Raw genomic sequence first — 22,123 nt, forward strand, 5'->3', positions numbered from 1 at the left:
CCTGGAGAAGGAAATGGCACCCACTCCAGGACTCCTGCCTGGAGAATCCCACACACTGAGGAGCCTGGTGGGCTCAGTCCATGGGGTCGCACGAGCCGGACACGACTTAGTCACTAAACCACCACCAGCACAGCTCTGTTGGATTTTAGCATCAACTTGATCCCACTTATATATCTTATATATCTTCTCAAAATTCCTAAATGCTTGGGGCTTTCCAGTTTTCCTGCTTTATTGTTTTGTATTTTTACATTTCTTCTAGCATCTTCATGTGAATTTAGGAAAAGGGATATAGGAGTGCATGCATTTAGTCAGTTACCTTCCTTTAAATGAAAATTTGCAATTAAAAACATCAAAACAAAACCTCAAAACTCACATTAATAAGGATAGTTTTATTGACTTGTAAGACAGGGCACATAAAAATCAAATATTTGAGTAAAATTCAACCCTTCACTCAAAACTAGAAATTTTAAATATTAATATGTACATTTTTAGCATGTGTCTAAATTGTTAACTACTTATTTATTATTTAAAAACTTAAAGGCAGATATTTACTTATGCACTGGATCCCCAAATAGGTAAAAAGAATAATCAACTAAAGTTTGTTATCAATTGAGACAAATTAAAATTATTACTTAAGGAAAAATTGTTTCATATTAAGGAAATACAGTACATGCTTAATTAATGTCAGTTCCCACTCCCCTTTTCATATTAAAGAATCACTCTCCTCTCATTCCTCCTAAGCAGCATATGAAAATCCCATATATAAAAATATCTTAAAGTTTAATCTTCCCTAATATTATCTGATCATAAATTTCTTTGGTCAAAGGAATATATGATTTTTTCAAGTTATCCATGAAGTAAAGTGGCTCAGAAATTTTCAATGGACTAAATCCTTCTTCCACCAACTGAAACTTCTGTAGTTTGAATGTCCCTGTTGCTTCCATCTTTTCCTATAAAGCAATGACCTGGATTAGTGGAATCATTTAACATTACCTATAATACACAAATAAAATATTCAATAATACAGACCATAATATTTAATTATAACATTTTTATATCCAGTAAGCATCTCTATTTTTACTACTAATAATTTAACATTAAAAATGTTTATATTTTTAAATTCTAAGTGCCCTTTAGAACACTTAAATCTTTACCTTGATCTTCCTGTAAACTTCATTCAATATATAAGAAATATGAATATAGTTAATAACTGATTACAACTGATTACAAATATGTCTAAAACATAGATTTATCTCTCCACTCCAACATCAATATGATATCATGTACAAAGAATGCTACTAGACTGTAAGGAGATAAAAGTTACAAAAGACAGCAAACTATTCCACAAGGCAGAACACTGCAAGAACCAGAGAGGATAAGGAATGATCTAAAACTTGGGTTCCCAAACTATACACTGAGGTGCTTCATGGTACCTCAGTGAATTGCCGGGGTCTCCATGGGATATTTAAATGTTTCAAGGTAAATCCAGTGACATCTGATGTCACATGAGAAAATGTCTGGCTCAAGGTACTGAACTCTTCACAGTTTCAATATCAGTTTGTGATACATTCTTTTCCATGATGTCATACCTCTGGGAAACAGGGTTTTCAGTGGTTGCTATCACAAAAAGCAAGCATAACCAAAATCAATGTGGACTATGGAATTAGTCTGGTCCTGTTCAATAAAATGCAACTCCAAAATTTGAGGAGCTGTGTAATACCCAATGTAACATCTCCTGAATACATGTGATTATTTAAATATGAAATAAAAGCATTTTCTTTCCATGTATATGCATTATCTTTACAAATAGCAACTAATTTATTAGATGTAAATATTTATTTTACTTTGTCCTAACTACTGAATAAATGAATGCTTAGGTACTTGTTTTGACCCAAGTGAAGTTGCTCAGTTGTGTCTGACTCTTTGCAACCCTATAGACTGTAGCCCACCAGGCTCCTCCGTCCATGGGATTTTCCAGGCAAGAATACTGGAGTGGGTTGCCATTTCCTTCTCCAGGGGATCTTCTCGACACAGGGATCGAACTTGGGTCTTCCACATTGCAGACAGACGCCACGGGGAAGCAGTAGGTTTTGACCCAAGAGTGCTATGAAATAATTACAAAGACACTAAAGATGCTACGGATCTAGAAAGCTTACAAATCTTTGCTTTAAGGAATTTAAAGGAGACAAGGAATTTAAAGGATCTGTGTGGTTTCAGGCATAAAGAAGCAACCTTGTTTTAACTCAGATGACATGTAGGGTCCATATAACTTACAGGTTCTATGAGTAGTTTGGCCATTTTTATACATCCTTATGAGCTAATTCAACTAAATCTACTTCTTTTTGAACCTTCTTCTCTAATCTCATCCCCTATCCTACACTGTCATCACAGAATTAGATATAACTGTGTAGAAGCATATATTATTTTTTCTCTTTTAGAAAACTAGAAGTTCTACATAAAATTTGATGTTCTGCCTTTTTTTAAAAAAATAACAAAAATATTATACTAGGTATTTTTCTCCAGATTAGGTAATTTTCATCAAAATACCGCAATTTAATGGCTTAATAAGGGTTCCTCTAATTATAATATGCTAATTAACATTACACTTGCTCTTGAACTTATAGAGAACAGAAAAAAAAATAACATTTTATACATAACATTTGTGCATCTTTAGTTATGTCCTAAGAGTAAATTTTTGGAACTGAAATTACAAAATCAAAATATACGCAGATTTGAAGAGTATGATCACACATTTACCAAATTGTTTCCTAGAGTGATGACAGCAATTCGTGCTTCCACAAGCAGACTGAAAGGACTGGTTTAACTGCATCTCAGCCATATTAAGTAATATCACATTTAAAATTTTTTGTAAATTTATTGGCAAAAAGAATCCTTTTAAAATATGTGCTAAACAAATTTTTAATAAGATAATCATCCTATTCCTTTTGTCAGAAGTAACTTATACTTTTGCGTTTCTTAGATCAGATCATTTATTAATTTATTTATTAAATTATTTATTTATTTATTAAATAATTGTGCTGCCAACTGTCCTGCACTATGCATGACATTATAGCAAATACTGTAATAAACATAACACTCATGGATCATGTTTTTTAGGTGTTTAATGATTCTAAGGCTATGGTTTTTCCAGTAGTCATGTATGGATGTGAGAGTTGGACAGTGAAGAAAGCTGAGCACCGAAGAACTGATGCTTTTGAACTGTGGTGTTGCAGAAGACTCTTGAGAGTCCCTTGGACTGCAAGGAGATACAATCAGTCCATCCTAAACGAGATCAGTCCTGGGTGTTCAATGGAAGGACTGATGTTGAAGCTGAAACTTCAATACTTTGGCCACCTCATGCGAAGAGTTCACTCATTGGAAAAGACCCTGATGCTGGGAGGGATTGGGGTCAGGAGGAGAAGGGGACGACAGTGAATGAGATGGCTGGATGGCATCACCGACTCAATGGACATGAGTTTGGGTAGACTCCGGGAGTTGGTGATGGACAGGGAGGACTGGCGTGATGCAATTCATGGGGTCTCAAAGAGTTGGACACAAGTGAGCGACTGAACTGAACTGAAAGATTCTAAAATATCTTCTAAATTTGTACAAGACTGATTTAATCTTTGGAGGAGTCCTGTGCCCAAAATACTTCTTTTGATTAATGATCGTGAATTTTAAGTTGCCCTTGGAGGTACATGTTTAAAATATTATTTGATCCATCAGTTTCTACTCCATTAAAATATATTCTTCTGGGGCAAGATGGGAGGGACAGAAGAGAGCTGGGTGGAGTTAGAAAAGGGTAAGAAGAGCGAGCATGTGGTGGTGGAATTGTTCACATCTTGACTATGGTAACTGACACAAGCCATACAGGTCATAAAAATGTATGGACTGATACACACACACAAATGAGTACAAGTAAAAACAGAGGAAATTTTAATAAGATGAGTGGACTGTATCATTGTCAATATTCAAAAATCTTTGTGAAAAATGGTACCATTAGAGGAAGCTAACGTAAAAGGCACAGATGACTTTTCTGTATTGATTTTTACAAATGCATGTGAATCTACAATTATTTCAAAAATTTCAATTAAAAATGTGTTACTTCTTTTTCATAATTACTGGAGAATTCCATGGACTGTAAAGTCCATGGGGTCGCAAAGAATCAGACACAACTGAGCGACTTACACTTTGCACTACATTTATCATTTCAGAGCATTGCTATAAAAATAATCTGAGATAATATATGTAAAAGCTCTTAAAATATGATGTAAATGGACATGTATTTGTGACAGTTTAGATGATCCATCTCATTGGCCAAGCAGTGACTTGGCCACAGCAATTACTCAGCAAATATTTTAAAAAAGAATATTAAGTCAGCTGTTGCTCTATTAGGGATCTAACAGTGATGTGACACATATACCCAGAAAAATTCTACATGATTATGTTAAGATAAGAAATAGTTGAGCTATTTCAAATCCTAAAAGATGATGCAGTGAAGTGCTATATTCAATATGCCAGCAAATCTGGATAACTCAGCAGTGGTCACAACACTGGAAAAGGTCAGTTTTCATTCCAATCCCAAAGAAAGGCAGTTCCCAAGAATGCTCAAACTACTGCACAATTGCATTCATTTCACATGCTAGCAAAGTAATGCTCAAAATTCTCCAAGCCAGGCTCCAACAGTACATGAACCATGAACTTCCAGATGTTCAAGCTGGATTTAGAAAAGGCAGAGGAACGAGAGATCAAATTGCCAACATCTGCTGGATCATCAAAAAAGCAAGAGTTCCAGAAAAACATCTACTTTTGCATTACTGACTACGCCAAAGCCTTTGATTGTGTGGATCACAACAAACCATGGAAAATTCTCAAAGAGACGGAAATACCAGACCACCTGACCCTCCTCCTGAGAAATCTGTATGCAGGTCAAGAAGCAAGAGTTAGAACTGGACACGGAACAACAGACTGGTTCCAAATTGGGAAAGGAGTACGTCAAGGCTGTATATTGTCACGCTGCTTACTTAACTTATATACAGAGTACAGCATGTGAAATGCCAGGCTGGATGAAGCACAAGCTGGAATCAAGATCGCCGGGAGAACTATCGATAACCTCAGATATACAGATGACACCGCCCTTATGGAAGAAAGCAAAGAAGAACTGAAGAGCCTCTTGATGAAAGTGAAAGAAAAGAGTGAAAATGTTGGCTTAAAACTCAACATTCAGAAAACCAAGATCATGGCATCTGGTCCTATCACTTCATGGCAAATAGATGACGAAACAATGTAAACAGAGATAGACTTTATTTTTGGGGGGCTCCAAAATCAGTGCAGATGGTGACTGCAGCCATGAAATAAATGATGCTTGCTCCTTGGAAGAAAAACTGTAAACTACCCAGACAGCTTATTAAAAAGCAGAGACATTACTTTACCAACAGAGGTCTGTCTAGTCAAAGCTATGGGTTTCCAGTAGTCGTGTGGATGTGAGAGTTGGACTATAAAGAAAGCTAAGTGCAAAGAATTGATGCTTTTGAACTGTGGTGCTGGAGAAGACTTTTGTGAGTCTCTGCAAGGAGAGCCAACCAGTCCATTCTAAAGAAAATCAGTCTTGAATATTCACTGGGAGGACTGATGCTGAAGCTGAAACTCCAATACTTTGGCTACCTGATGGGAGGAACCGACTCATTTGAAAAGACACTGATGCTGGGAAAGATTGAAGGTGGGAGGAGAGGGGGACGACAGAGGATGAGATGGTTGGATGGCATTACCAATGCAACGGACATGAATTTGAGTAGGCTCCGGGAGTTGGTAATGGACAGAGAAGCCTCATGTGCTGCAGTCCATAGGGTCGAAAAGAGTCGTATACTACTGAGTGACTGAACTGATGTTAAGAGATATGGAGGACTAGTTTTGGGAAATTATTTTTGAGGCACAGTATTATATGAATAAATGGCTGAATAAATGAGCATGCAAAGTTACCTAGTAGCTGAGTAAATTTGCTTTCTTTTTACTGGACTTTTCTCCAGCAACCTAACAAGAGAGGGCCCACCTCGCAAAGGACTTCCCTCTATCTCAGATGGTAAAGAATCCTCCTGCAATGCAGAAGAGCCAGGTTTGATCACTGGGTCAGGAAGATCCCCTGGAGAAGGAAATGGCAACCCACTCCAGTACTCTTGCCTGGAGAATTCCACGGACAGAGGAGCCTGGTGGGCTACAGTCCACAGGGTCACAAAGAGCTGGACACGAGTAAGTGGTTAACATACACACACACCTCTCAAAACAAATGAGTTCAGAATTCCCCCAAGATACAAAGTCGCTGAGGGAGACTGGACAGAATGAGGATAAAAATTAAAAGCAAAATTGCTTAAAGCCAATTGCCTTGAGGGTCTACACACATTCTGCAGATGCTCTGAGGCGGCCTGGTGGGATCTAATTTTAGGAATACAGCATCAATTATTTTCACAAAGCACAAAGGCATGTGTAAGATGTGGTTTTGTCTTGCCACCATCACGGAGTCTATCATTTATCCAGATTGAAGAGGAGGAGGGCAACAAATAGGACAAGGGCAAAGACTAGCATTTTATTATTGTGCTCTTGTCTATAATTAGGCTTCAAATATGGCATAAATTAGCATCCTAATGCTTTTCATTGTTCTTGAAATTTTCTAATAAAAACAAAATGAACATATTGTCTAAGTGGTATTATTTTGTAATTAAACTATCTTGTAAATTCCTGGTCTTAAATTTTAGGGGTAGGTAAAATTACCTGAATTCTTAAAAATTGTGGACAGGCGTAAGCTGGTAAAAATGTAACAACTTGCTCATAAACTTTTTCCAAGTCTAAAGACTTGTTTGGTTTTAAAGTAATAGAAGCCATTCCTGCTTTTCCTTCATAACCTGAAAATAAAAAGTTAGTAATAGAGTTAGTTTTACAAGCTGTAGGTGAATTTTTTAAAAATTCCTGTTCATTATACACTGTTATAAATATAGGCATTACATCTATTGCAGTAGTAACAATGCAAGAGTAGCATGAATGAGTGGGTCTTTCCTTGAGCTTATGATTTACTGTCTAGAAATTATTTAGGAAAGAAAAAGTGTAGAATCTATGTTTAATTACCTACACTACAAAAATAAAATAGATGGAATAGAAAAAACCATAAATTACCCCTAATTTGCATGCCATTACTATCAATATGAAATATTAAGAGGAAACATTTTAAAGACAAATATATTTTTTAAAATGTCATGTTAAGTATCAATGAAAAAAATAAGAAACTAGAGACTGATATTTCCATGACTAAATCCACAGATTACTTACTGCTTCACATCCCATCTTTTTTCCCAGGGGTTCGGAATCTCTTGTAGCATTTCCCCAGGACCCAAAGACTGTCTATTAAACAGACTTTTTCTTTGCTGCCTTATCCAAACATCCCCACCAACAGTATCCCCTGCACATGCAAACATCAGTTGCAAAATACTGTTGTTTGTTGAAACACACACACACACACACACACACACACACACACACACAGGAAAACAAGGTGAAGGGGAATAGCTACACTGTGATTTCAAGTTGGTTACTTCTCTTTGCCATTTTCACCAACATGAGACAATACTCCTATACATATTTATAAAGATGAGGCCAAACAGATTTTAAAATAACTTCTGAAAAAGACTCAACTTAACTACAAGTCAATGTTATTAAACATTTAAATTAGAACATGTTCCTGTTTAGTGGTGTGTATAAACTCTAGTCATCTAGTCATTACACATAGTGGTGTGTATAAATTCTAGTCATTTTTCTCATCATCAAGAGAAAAATAATAGGCCATTGAAAATCTGTAACTATTTCTAGCACTAAATAACTGGACTATAGTTTTCAAAAGATTTGCTTAAAAATACACACATACATTAAAACGCAATTGGGGTACCATTCCCCAGGTGTGACCGTGAAGTTTGCTAGCTTGGGGTTACGACATCACTTTGCCAAGCCAAAACTAAGACATCTTAATATGTGAAAAATGAAATGTTCCAATTAGTAAGATTTTTGAAAATAAAAAAAAAAAGTTTTATTTCATTCTAAGAATCCCTCCCAAACCTGAAATCTGTTCATACCGGGCACAGTCACACCATAGACATTTGCTTCCTGTATGAAATCCAGCATTCCAATGATATCACCAACCTCTGTGGTTGCTACATTTTCCCCTTTCCACCTAAACAAAGAACAAGCTTCAGTTAGTACACCTATATGTTAAGAATGAGGTACCCAGTTCTAAGTTTTAGTGCCCTGTATTTGGCTCTGTGCAGACACCTAATAACCAAAAATAATGGCAATTTTCAAAATGAAAGACATTTCTAAGGAAGAACTTTGTAAGTCAACAAAATCAGTATCTGTTTTTCAGCTAAAATTACTTTATCTGTTATCTTATTGGTATAAATTGCTTACTGTAAAATGTTTTTTTTTAATGTCATAAAAATAACTACAAATCTCTTTACTTTCTAATATATTGACAATAACAGTTAAGTACAAACATTCTCTATCTATAATGATAGAAAACCTGAAAGGAAAGTTATAGTTGCCTTTCAGTTTATTGAGCCTGTTTAATTTCTAGGGATTAACCTCTTTGGCTCTTTTAATGAATATGAATGAATATTTTTAAAAAATGATTTTACATAAGGTGCCCTTCTAACATGACACGAAGAAGGTGAGGAAAAAGGATGTTTCTGGACTGTCTATAGTCTGGTCCTCCACTGTTCTATAGTCATTGATTAGAAAACAAAATAAATTCATAAGCCTAAGATAAAGAATTAAAAAAACACATAAGAAAGGTAAATTTTGCTGTTTATTTTTGCCATGAAGTCAAGAATTAGGCAGTATTTGACTAAGTTGTTTTTCTGTTTTAACCCTACAATTTAGACTTCACATCAGTCTGCCTGTATCATATTCTTAAAACAAGCAAAAAAAAAAAAAAAAAAAAGAAGTCACTGATTTGGACCCCCAAGTGATTCATTAAGATAATTATAAAAATGACATAAAAATGTAACTTATGTTTCAATCTAGAAACAGATGGGCAGTGAGTTTTTAAATTGGGAGCCATTACTGAGATGAAAGCACTCTGCCAGAGCAGGTGGTGTATAATGTTTCCACAGAGCCTCCCTCAGAGCAGTGTTCCCAAGAGAAAAACAAGCTTTGCAACCAATGCTATTCCATACCTGAAAGTGTCTCCAATCCGGTCCCAGAAATAAAGGAAATTCTCCTGGTCTTGGACCATTAAATCTCCTGTGTTAAAGTAAACATCTCCCTTCTTAAAAACATCACAAAGCAATTTCTTCTCTGTCTGCTTCTTATTCCCAGCATAGCCAAAGAAGGGATTCTTTTCACTCACTTGAGAAATGAGAAGTCCGGGTTCCCCTGAGAGAGAGGCATTTTCAGTGATTTGATTAAAACTATTATTACACACACTATGTGTGTACCTTGTTACATCTGACCAATACATCCAGTGTAGCTTATCCTTCTTTCCTCTGAACTTATTCTTATTATATTTGACATCAATTACTCTGGGTGCCCAAGTCTAGCACACCCTTTTACAGGCTATAAAATAACTCTATAAATATAAATATATTATATTTATAAATAAATATAATAAATATAATATAATAATTTATATATAAATATTTATATTTATAATAATATTTATTATTATATTATTATTATATTATATATTATATAATACATATTTATAATAAATATAAAATATAATAAAATAAATTTATATTTACAAAGCATAAATAACTCTGGAAAAGCTAACAAAAAGGAAATGGAATGTAAAAAAAGTAATTTTAAATTTATTTTACATCCTGAGTGGATAGACTAATGGCTATGTTTTTGGATTACATAGATTCTAACACCCATAATAATGGCCATAATATAAATAAGAACAAAAATGATAATTTTAAATAAGATTATGATGGTGGCAATATTTATTTATTGGGCACTTACTATGGAGCAAGCCCCATGAGAAATGCAACTGTCATTACTTTTTCAGAGAGATTCTCTGAAGTTGATCAATATAATCCCTATTTCACAGGGAGGGTGCTAGGGCCCAAAAGAGTGAAGTGTATTAGTAAAGTTCAACAGATAGAAAAGAAGGGGCCTAGAACTCAAACTCAAGTCTCTATGATCTTTCTGTATAATATTAGATTTTATTTAATTAATATGTTATTACAAGTTTAAGAAGATGTTTATTCCTCTGGAAATCCTCAATAGACAGGAGATAAACCATGAATTTTTTTGGTTTTACTTATATTTAGACACATAATCTAAAATAATTTTTAATCAGGTATATTCAAATTAATCAAGATATTGTTCAGCAGTCAGCAAGGTAAAAAACTACTTCTAACAGTAGAAGACAAAGGGGACCAGCAATCACTTCCCCAGATGATTTCAAGGCCAATGACTTATTTTGGCCACTATAAAGACAGTTAACATCTATGTGACGAGTCTGATGAGGCTATTCCAGCAAACTCTAAAGAAGTTTCTGTTATTTTAACATGCTTTCCAACTCTTACTGTTCCCATTCCTTATGGACATCGTGGGTTCCCAGGGCACACAGCCATCTGCCAAAACTCGCCTGCCCCCCCCTCACTGTCACTGTCATCACCAATACCATCATCATCATCATCATCATCATCACTGCCATTGTTACACTTTAGGAGCACTTTCTGGGTATCACTATTCTGAGCACTTTACATATGTATTCCATCTCAGTCTCATCAGAAACCTATTGAGTCAGGCCCTCTTATTATCTTCATTTTACAGGTGAAGAAACTGAGGGGGTAAAAATAGCTCAGTTGGTAAAGAATCCGCCTGCAATGCAGGAGACCCCCGTTCAATTTCTGGGTTGGGAAGATCTGCCAGAGAAGGGATAGGCTACCCACTCCAGTATTCCTGGGCTTCCCTTGTGACTCAGCTGGTAAAAAATCCACCTGCAATGCAGGAGACCTGGGTTTGATCCTGGGTTGGGAAGATCCCCTGGAGAAGGGAAAGGCTACCCACTCCAGTATTCTGGCCTAGAGAATTCCATGGACTGTATAGTTCGTGGCGTCCCAAAGAGTTGGACACAACTGAGTGACTTTCACTTTCACATAGCTGCCAAATGTTGGAGTTTTTTTTAACCACCTCCATCTTACTCCATGCCTGCCTTACTGGGTTGGGAAGATTCCCTGGAGAAGGGAAAGACTACCTACTCCAGTATTCTGGCCTGGAGAATTCCACTGTAAAGTCCATGCTGTCGCAGAGTCAGATACGACTGAGTAACTTTTACTTTCACTTTCATCTGACTCCAAAGGTTCTCCTCCCTTGCTTATTCCATCAATCTACACTCCCTATATACATTTCAGAATTTTCTAAGCCTCTTATATTTTCCTTAAAATTTATATTCTTTCTTTTTCTTCTTCAGGACACAGGTAATAGTTCCTTACCTGACAAATTAATTATTGCAAATGCTTAAAAAGGTTAGAGTGTATTCTTATCTTTTCCTCTTAGGAATAATTTATGAAAGACACAATGATTTTGTTTTGGAGGGGTCACATTGCATGGCATATGGGATCTTGGTTCCCCAACTAGGGAGTGATCAAACCCATGCCTCACTGCAGTGAAAGCACAGAGAAAGACACAATGCTTTAATGGAAAAAAAACAAAAAACTGAGCAATCCTCTTTGAGAATTGCAAACTTATAAAGTAGATATTTGGGGACAATCTGCTTCTGAAAAACCCCAAGACTGCATAAGCAGTTTGGGGATCCAAGTTCCAATATCACATATTATGATAAATATAATAAATAAAACACACTAGAAGAGTGGGGATAAACAAAGGTCTTTTCAATCTCCTTAGAAATGACTTTTCTCTTAGACACTGTCTATAGAGTTGGATTAGAAAAAAAATTGATAAATGCTCTGAGGCTTGAAATTCAGAGGACTGGAGTATTTGCTTTTTAATAGATAAGGCTCATCTTTTTGTCCAATCTTTCAGGTGGTGTAGGGCGGAGGGGAGGCGGGGAACAGGTCTATGAACTTTATCTCCATATTTGAAGTCATCTGAAATGCAGTTGAAACATTATGAGGCAATAAAAAGTAACTTTGGCCTGATTTTCTCAGACTGGATCTCAAATCAATTTTAAGGGCACATCTCTACATTTAATTTTCTACCTTGATTACATGCAGCTGCTAGTTAATTGGGGCACTTGCTTTGATTAAAAAATTTCTAACCCAAAACTATAAGAAAGACTAGCTTGGAGAAGGAGGAGCTGGACAACAAAGAGAAAGGGAGGGAGGTAACAAGTTACATGCCAGGCCTTCCACCGGGTTCTGCAAACATCATCTCATTTAGCTGTCAACAGCAACCTAATGAAAAAATATTATCACTGCTACCCTACATATAAAGAAAATGAGACTTTGATGGGTTAAGTGATTTGCCCCAAATTGGACAGTTTCTAAGTGTGAGAGTCCAGATTTAAATCCAAGTCTGTCTCACTTTCCTCTGTACATAGACTCATAAACTGCCATTCGTTTTTATATCTTGATGACATAGGACATTAGACATATGCCCCTGTAAGAGTGGTGGATTAAGAAAACTTTAAGGCCAAAAGTAATCACTTGGAAATTTTTGTAATTATCAATCTGAGTGACCCACACGGGGCCTGTAACTTTTAACAATTAAACCATTCTACTTGCACTAAAAATCCAAATACATATCAGAAGTAACGATTCTTTCTTTTCTAAATTCAGTAACTAAAGAGAAATTCAGAAAATACCTGAAAAGGTATCTTCAAATACAATAATCTTACCTTTTTTCACATCACTGCACCAGCCCTGCTCATCTCTCATGGGTTCATCTTTCTGAAAATCATACTTTATCAAGTGAAAAGTGAAAAAAAGCTGCAAAAGAAAAATTAAACAAAAACAAAATTTAGTAATTTATTTGTGCAATAACATCCACTGGTAGGAGATTTAAAGCTCAGTCAGTTGAAATACTGTTTGTTTCAATTGACTGAACTTTAAACCCTGATGCTGGGAAAGAATGAAAGCAGAAGAAAGGGATGACAGAGGACAAAATGGTTCAATGGCATCACCGACTCAATGGATATGAGTTTGAGCAAGCTCCAGGAGACAGTGAAAGACAGGAAAGCCTGGCATGCTGCAGTCCATGGGGTGGCAAACAGTTGGTCATTACTGAGCAACTGAACAACAACAAGAACAATTGAAATACAGAATCAGAATGTGGATTTACTAAAAACAAGTAAGCTTTCCTGGTAAAAAAAAAAATTAAATGAATATTTCAAAATCAAAACTGAAGTTGTTAGTAACCAGCAAGCACTCCTGTACCGGCTTTCACTTTCACTTCTTTTATGTTGCATGTTACCTTAGAAAAGTTTTACCTGTTTTAATCTTGAATGAATACCAGGAAGCAATCCATGCACTAAATCACATACTTTGTTAACTACAGTTAAGAGAACCACTTTCTTGCCTTCTCTTTTTTGCAATCTTTCAAAACATCCTTTGAAATGGAAATTTTAATAGAACTAAAATGTAAACTGGGAAGATCCCCTGGAGAAGGAAATGGCAACTCACTCTAGTATTCTTGCCTGGGAAATCCCATGGAGAGAGGGGCCTGCTAAGCTATAGTCCATAGGGTTGCAAAAAGAGTCAGACACAACTTAATGACCTAAACAACAACAAAATAGATACTATGTGAATGCAAGGATTTTGCTGTATATTTTAACTTATCATCCTCTGAGAAGGGATTAGATGCCTTGAAAGTACTGTTTTTGTCATTTACTTAGACCTTCCCCCAGTCTTTCACCTTAATGTCTTTAAACTAACCTTCAGCACTTTTGCACACTATTGTGTAAGATGGGAATTTTTTGGAACACATTTATCACACCAGGAAACAAGCTAGTTGAACATCTCTCCTTGACTCTCCATATTTCCTTCTCCTCCGCTCCTGTAACATTCATATTACTGTATCATACAGATTCACAGAGCCTCAAAATCTGACCCTGGGCGAGAACTGCAGGTTGGTTCAACCAGCTCCCTCATGTCATACATAAGAAAACTGAGGTTTTCCCAATCAACTAAAAAAGCAATCTTATTTAGCTGAACCAGTATACAGTAAATGAAAATGAAGGTAATAAAGTAAAAAAAAAAAAAAAAAATAGGAAGGACAAATAAAAGAGAGCAAGAGAGAAGGAGGAGGAGCATGAGGAAGAAGAGAGAAATGAACAAACATAGAACAAAGGAGAAAAGATGGATAAGATCAATGAGAGAAATGTAACAATACTATTTGCTATCAAAGACAAAACAACACTATCTCTGGATAATCAACATGTGACCACAATCACAATTCAAATAAGCTAACGAATCTCAATTAAATACAAATGAGAGCAACTAATAGCAACTGAGTACTTCCTGTTTTCCAGTCACTGTGCAAAGAGCTTTTAATCATTAAACACACTATGAGGTAGAAGTTAATATTATCCTGTTTTAAGATGGGGACCAATGAAAGAGACAGCAAAGCAAAATATATTGTTACTCTAGACATAGATTCTTGTTACAATGCAAGCTTGCATCTTGTTGGTTTTTGTCTTTAATTGGCATAACAAGAGACTGGCCACTTTCTAATAACTGGTAAGAAGAAAGATTCCAGAAACTACAGAATTGTATTTGTCATTTTGGCCAAACAAGAACAGAACTCTGTTTATTACCCATCTTTCTCTCTCCTGTTTTACCTGTTTTAGCATGCTTTATATCTTGAAAAATTTGCCCAGCAACTGGTAATATCAGCTTTAACTTTATTGCTTTGAGATTAATTTGGCAACCACATGCATGAGTAAGATTCATTCTGCATCAAATCACTGTCAGTGCCCTCCTTATTGGATACAGGGGACTTTCTGGTGAGAAATCAAGTAATTTTATAATACAAATGAAATTTAAATATATCATAGCATCTTCTAGAAGTAGCCTGGATCAGAGTATTAAGTCTCAGCTATAAGGATTTCTACTTTTTTTTCTTTACCTTCAAGAGGTCCCACAAGGTTACAAAAATGGTTGTGTTATAACAACACAAATAAAAAAGTAGATGCTGCAATTTAATATCTCGTGAATGTATACATATAGGTGTAGGTATATGAAGAGGTATCCATGTCTAGAACACAGCTGCAGGGGGTCTCATTTGTAACTGTCAAGGCAAATGGGTCCCCAGAACTGTGTGGCACTCACCTGTGTGGCTGTGCACACTGGCCCTTAGAGTTCCTACACCTGTATGCTTCTGCATATTCAAATTTGTAAATTCAGAATTTGGAAAGGGAACACAAAAATTATTTCCTCTATTAATACATGAGTATACTTTGAATCCAGAGAAAGTGACTTGTCAAAGTCAAAAAGTCATGTAAGTGGCAGAGCTAGAATTAAGTCCCTAGGTACAGTGATTCCAATTTGGGATGTTTGGCCTCAACATTATACCACATTGCCTAAACCTGTACATTACAAGCTCCTTTATCCTACACACACAAATGTAAACCTCTCATCTGTTATAAATATATATTTATATATAGTAACATGTAATATTATATAGAGTTGGGCCATTATGAATACATATTTCTAGGTGCAACAGCATAGTTCTGATTGGTTCACAGAGTTATATTTAAAAAATAATCATTTGTGAGGGAAGGTTCTAAGACGGCAGAGGAATAGGATGGGGAGTTTACTTTCTCCTCCACAAATTCATCAAAAGATCATTTGAATGCTGAGCAACTTCCACAAAACAACTTCTGAATGCTGGCGGAGGACACCAGGCACCCAGAAAGGCAGCCCATTCTCTCTGAAAGGAGGAAGGACAAAATTATACAAAAGACAACAGAGAGACAACAGAGTTAGGGACAGAGATCCGACCTGGGGAGGGAGTCGTGAAGAAGTTTCCAAACAGTAGGAGACCCTCTCACAGGCAGGTCTGCGGGGAGTTTTGGAATCTCAGAGGGCAACATAACTGGGAGGAATTAAAAAAAAAAAAAAAGCCCACAGAATAGGCGCCTAACCGCAACTGCCAGCAGAGAAGTAGCCCAGACGCTCCCATCTGCCACCAGCCAGCAGGGACTGGACAGGGAGGCGTGGGCGGCATCATCAATTCTTAGGGTAAGGACCAGGCCTGAATGCCCTGCGGACAATCTGAGGGAGCTAATGTGAGATAGCAGCCCAAACTGCGGGATTGCCAGAGAGGAAAAGAAAAGAGAGAGAGAGGACTTGACCTAAAAAAGGCTCTAACTCACAGCCTGGCCGGCTCACAAAGGATTGAGCGAACAGAGGAGAGCAAGCCGGCTGCGTCCAGGCCCCTCCCCCGCGCCGGAGGCAGAGAGGCAGGCGGGCGGCAGCCAGAGCCTGAAGGCAAGGGGCTGCTCCAATCTCAGCTCCAGAGACCAGAGACGGGCACCCTCCACCAAACTGTGAGCAGGCTCTCAGCTGCTGACCATGTCTTCCTGGGATCTTGGCTGGTTGACATCTGCCAGAAGGGTCGCAGCCCGGTATCAGCTCCCCAGAGGAGACACACGGCGCACCTGAGATGATGCTCTCGCAGCGCACCCGGGAAACCAAGCGGCCAGGACCGGGGAGGTGGTTAAGACGCACGGCCTCCCTGGGACAGTGCGCTCACCACGCACTCGGTCTGAGCTGCTCAGACCTGGGAAGGGCACAAAACGCACGCCCACTGAGGCTGTGCCCTTGCGGAGCACCTGAGAACCTGAACCTGAGCGGCTTTGACCTGGGACGTGCGTGAAACGCGGGGCCCGCTGTGGACAGTGCCCTGCCGAGCACCCTGGAGCCTGATCAGTGTAGACCCAGCAAGCATACGCCCCTGTAAGCTGGGGCAAAGCCAGTGAGTCCATACACTGTGGGCACTCCCCACACACGCCAGTGATATTCGTCTGCAGTGTTCCTCCCTCCCCACAACACAGCGGAACAAGTGAGCCTAAATAAGTGACCACCCTCGCCCCCTCAGACACTGGAAATTAGACACCAAAGAGATCTGCAAGCAGAGGAGGCCAAAATAAACAAAGAGGGAACCGCTCTGGAAGTGACAGGTACAGATTAAAACCTTGCCGTTAACATTGACTACACTGCCGTTAGTTAAGCTTTGGAGGGGGCCTATAGACCTTGAGAACAAGTACAAGCTAGAAAAAGGAACTATCTGAAACTGAATTGACCCCACAGTGCCCACAACAGCTCCAAAGAATTCCTAGATATATTTTTACTATTACCACTTTTTAAATTTTTTAAAATTTAAGTTCTTTATTACTTCTTTAATTTTCATTTTTATAACCTACTATTACCTTACAAAAAAAAGACCCTATTTTTAAAGCAAATTTCATATATATATTTTTTATAATTTTTAGATTATTGATTTTGTGATTGATTTTGTTTTGTATTTTTAATATTGCATTCTTGAGAGTCTAAACTCTATTCTAGATTTTTAGTTTTTGCTTTTTGGTATTTGTTACCAATTTTGTACCTTTAAGAATCTTATCTTCAGTATCATTTTCACTTAGGGGTGTGATTACTGGCTTGATTGCTCTCTCCTCTTTTGACTCTCCCTTTTCTCCCCCAGGTCACCTCTATCTCCTCCCTCCCCCTTTCTTCTCTACTTAACTCTGTGAATCTCTCTGGTGTTCTGGGCTGTGGAGAACACTTAGGGAACTGATTGCTGGTTAGATTGGTCTCTACCCTTTTGACCCCCCACCCCACCCCCGTCTTCTCCTTCTGGTCACTTCTATCTCCCTCCTGCCTCTTCTCTTCTCTATATAACTCTGTGAATCTCTCTGGGTGTTCCAGACTGTGGAGAGCACATAGGGAATTGATTATTGGCTAGATTGCTCTCTCCCCTTTTGACTCCCCCTCTTCTCCCCCTGGTCCTCCGTGAATCTCTGGGTGTCCCTCACTGTGGAGAATAGAATTGTTTCACCATTAACCTAGATGTTTTATCATCTGTGTTGTATGGGTGCAGAAGTCTTGAGGCTACTGTAAGAATAAGACTGAAAGCCAGAAGCAGGAGGCTTAACCTCAGAACTTGAGAACATCAGAGAACTCTTGATTCCAGGGAATATTAATAGACAAGAGCGCATCCAAAAGCCTCCATACCTACACTGAAACCAAGCTCCACCCAAGAGCCAACAAGTTCCAGAGCAAGACATACCAAGATAATTCTCCAGCAAAGCCAGAATACAGCCCTGAGCATTAAAAGACAGGCTGCCCAAAGCCATACCAAACCCAGACACCCAAAAACTCACTACTGGACACTTCATTGCACTCCAGAGAGAAGAGATCCAGCTCCACCCACCAGAACACAGATGCAAGCTCCCCTAACCAGGAAACCTTGACAAGCCACTAATCCAACCCCACCCACAGGGAGCAGGCTCCACAATAAAGAGGAACCACAAACTTCCAGCCTACAGAAAGGGCACCCCAAACACAGCAATCTAAACAAAATGAAAAGGCAGAGAAATATTCAGCAGAGAAAGGAACATGATAAATGCCCACCAAACCAAACAAAAGAGGAGGAGATAGGGAGTCCACCTGAAAAAGAATTCAGAATGATGATAGTAAGGATGACCCAAAGCCTCGAAAACAAAATGGAGTTACAGATAAATAGATTAGAGACAAAGATTGAGAAGATGCAAGAAATGTTTAACAAGGACCTAGAAGAAATAACGAGGAGTCAATTAATAATGAATAATGCAATAACTGGGATCAAAAGCACTAGGGAACCAATAGTAGAATAACTGAGGCAGAATATAGGATAAGTGAGGTGGAAGGGTAGAATGGTGGAAATAAATGAAGCAGAGAGAAAAAATAAAAAGAATGAAAAGAAATAAGGACAACCTCAGAGACCTCTGGGACAATGTTAAACACCCCAACATTCGAATCATAGGAGTCCCAGAAGAAGAAGATAAAGAGAAAAGGCATAAGAAAATACTTGAAGTGATAATAGTTAAAAAGTTCCCTAAGACTTCTTTTTTCCATCAAGTATGAAATTATCTCATCAAGTATTTTCTCTAAAATAGAGGCATCCCTCAAAGATCAGTTGGTAAAGAATCTGCCTGCAATGCAGGAGGCCCTGGTTCAATTCCTGGGTCAGGAAGACCCACTGGAGAAGGGATAGGCTACCCACTCTAGTATTCCTGGGCTTCCCTTGTGGCTCATTTGGTAAAGAATCCACCTGCAATGCAGGAGACCTGGGTTTGGTCCCTGGGTTGGGAAGATCCCCTGGAGAAGGGAAAGGTTACCCACTCCAGTATTCTGGCCTGGAGAATTCCATGGACTAAATGGTCCATGGGGTCGCAGACAGTTGGACACAACTGAGCGACTTTCACTTTCACGTCATTTCACTTTCCCTAAAATGGGGAAGAAAATAGCCACCCACGTCCAAGAAACCCAGAGAGTCCCAAACAGGATAAGCCCAAGGTGAAACACCCCAAGACACATATTAGTAAGACTAATGAAGATCAAACACAAAGAGAAAATATTAAAAGCAGCAAGGGAAAAGCAACAAACAACACACAGGGATCCCCATAAGGATAACAGCTGATCTTTCAATAGAAACTCTTCAGGCCAGAAGGGAATGTCAGGACATACTTAAAGTTGTGGAAGAGAAAAACCTACAACCCAGATTACTATATGCAGCAAGGATCTCATTCAAATATGAAGGAGAAATCAAAAGCTTTCCAGACAGGCAAAAGCTGAGAGAATTCAGCACCACCAAACCAGCTCTTCAACAAATGCTAAATGATCTTCTCTAGATAGGAAACACAGAAAAGGTTTATAAACTCGAACCCAAAACAACAAAGTAAATGGCAATGGGATCATACTTATCAATAATTACCTTAAATGTAAATGGGTTGATGCCCCAACCAAAAGACAAAGATTGGCTGAATGGATACAAAAGCAAGACCCCTATATATGCTGCCTACAAGAGACCCATCTCAAACCAAGGGATACATACAAAGTGAAAGTGAAGGGCTGGAAAAAGATATTTCACACAGACGGAGACCAAAAGAAAGCAGAAGTAGCAGTACTCATATCAGATAAAATAGACTTTGAAATAAAGGCTGTGAAAAGAGACAAAGGAGGACACTACATAATGATCAAAGGATCAATCCAAGAAGAAAATGTAACAATTATAAATATACATGCACCCAACATAGGAGCACCTCAATACGTAAGGCAAATGCCGAAAAGTATGAAGGGGGAAATTAACAGTAACACTATAATAATGGGAGACTTTAATACCCCAATAGAACAACCAAATAGAAAATTAGCAAGGAAACACAAACTTTAAATGATACAATGGATCAGTTAAACTTAATTGATATCTATAGGGCATTTTACCCCAAAACAATGAATTGCATCTTTTTCTCAAGTGCACACAGAATATTCTCCAGGATAGATCACATCCTGGGCCATAAGTCTAACCTTGTTAAATTCAAAAAAATTGAAATCATTTCAAGCATCTTTTCTGATCACAATGTGATAAGACTACATGTCAGCTACAGGAAAAAACTATTAAAAATACAAACATATGGAGGCTAAATAACATGCTTCTGAATAACCAACAAATCATGGAAGAAATAAAAAAGGAAATAAAAATATCCATAGAAACAAATGAAAAGGAAAACATAACAACCCAAAAGCTATGGGATTCAGTAAAAGCAGTGCTAAGGGGAAGGTTCATACCATTACAAGCTTACCTCAAGAAACAAGAGAAAAATCAAATAAATAACCTAAATTTACACCTAAAGCAATTAGAAAAAGAAGAAATGAAGAACCCCAGGGTTAGTAGAAGGAAAGAAATCATAAAAATTAGGGCAGAAATAAATGAAAAAGAAACAAAGGAGACTATAACAAAAATCAACAAAAACTAAAAGCTGGTTCTTTGAAAAGATGTATAAAATAGACAAACCATTAGCCAGATTCAACAAGAAAAAAAGGGAGAACCAAATCAACAAAATTAGAAATGAAAATGGAGAAATCACAACAGACAATGCAGAAATACAAAGGATCAGAAAAGACTACTATCAGCAACTATATGCCAATAAAATGGACAACCTGGAAGAAATGGACAAATTCTTAGAAAAGAATAACCTTCCAAAACTGAACCAGAAAGAAACAGAAAATCTTACAAGACCCATCACAAGCACGGAAATAGAAACTGTAATCAAAAATCATCCAACAAACAAAAGCCCAGAGCCAGATGGAGTTAGAGAAGAGCTAACACCTATGCTATTCAAACTCTTCCAGAAAATTGCAGAGGAAGGTAAACTCCCAGACTCATTCAATGAGGCCACCATCACCCAAATACCAAAACCAGACAAAGATGCCACACAAAAAAAGAAAACTACAGGCCAATATCACTGATGAACGTAGATGGAAAAATCCTCAACAAAATTCTAGCAAACAGAATCCAACTATATACTAAAAAGATCATACATCATGACCAACTGGGCGTTATCTAAGGGATTCAAGGATTCTTCAATATTCACAAATCAATCAATGTGATAAACCACATTAACAAATTGAAGGATAAAAACCATGTGATTATCTCAATAGACGCAGAGAAAGCCTTTGACAAAATTTAACACCCATTTATGATAAAAACTCTCCAGAAAGCAGGCATAGAAGGAACATATCTCAACATAATAAAAGACATATATGATAAACCCACAGCAAACATTATCCTCAATGGCAAAAAATTGAAAGCATTTCCCCTAAAATCAGGAATAAGACAAGGGTGTCCACTCTCACCACTACTATTTAACATAATTTTGGAAGTTTTAGCCACAGCAATCAGAGAAGTTAAAGAAATAAAAAGGAATCCATATTGGAAAAGAAGAAGTAAAACACTCACTTTTTGCAGATGACATGATCCTCTACATAGAAGACCCTAAAGACACCACCAGAAAAGTACTAGAGCTAATCAATGAATATAGTAAATTTGCAGGATATAAAATTAATACACAGAAATCCCTTGCATTTCTAAACACTGACAATGAGAAAACAGAAAGAGAAATTAAAGAAACAATCCC

At 37.6% G+C, this 22,123-nt stretch overlaps 1 protein-coding gene across 1 annotated transcript in view; it reads right to left on the bottom strand.

Moving 5' to 3' along the window:
- Positions 1-369: 369 nt before the first annotated feature.
- The window catches only part of SLC27A6 (solute carrier family 27 member 6), a 76,252-nt gene continuing 54,498 nt past the window's right edge, over positions 370-22,123 (bottom strand). Inside the window, exons 6-10 of the mRNA XM_020893503.2 lie at positions 12,845-12,935; positions 9,213-9,411; positions 8,115-8,212; positions 6,766-6,896; positions 370-950 (exon numbers count right to left, since the gene is read on the bottom strand). Coding sequence (XP_020749162.2) covers positions 774-950; positions 6,766-6,896; positions 8,115-8,212; positions 9,213-9,411; positions 12,845-12,935 — 696 coding nt within the window. The 3' untranslated portion in view covers positions 370-773. The remainder of the gene's footprint in view (positions 951-6,765; positions 6,897-8,114; positions 8,213-9,212; positions 9,412-12,844; positions 12,936-22,123) is intronic.

This window comes from Odocoileus virginianus, chromosome 3 (genome assembly GCF_023699985.2).
Source record: "Odocoileus virginianus isolate 20LAN1187 ecotype Illinois chromosome 3, Ovbor_1.2, whole genome shotgun sequence".
Classification (NCBI taxonomy): domain Eukaryota; kingdom Metazoa; phylum Chordata; class Mammalia; order Artiodactyla; family Cervidae; genus Odocoileus; species Odocoileus virginianus.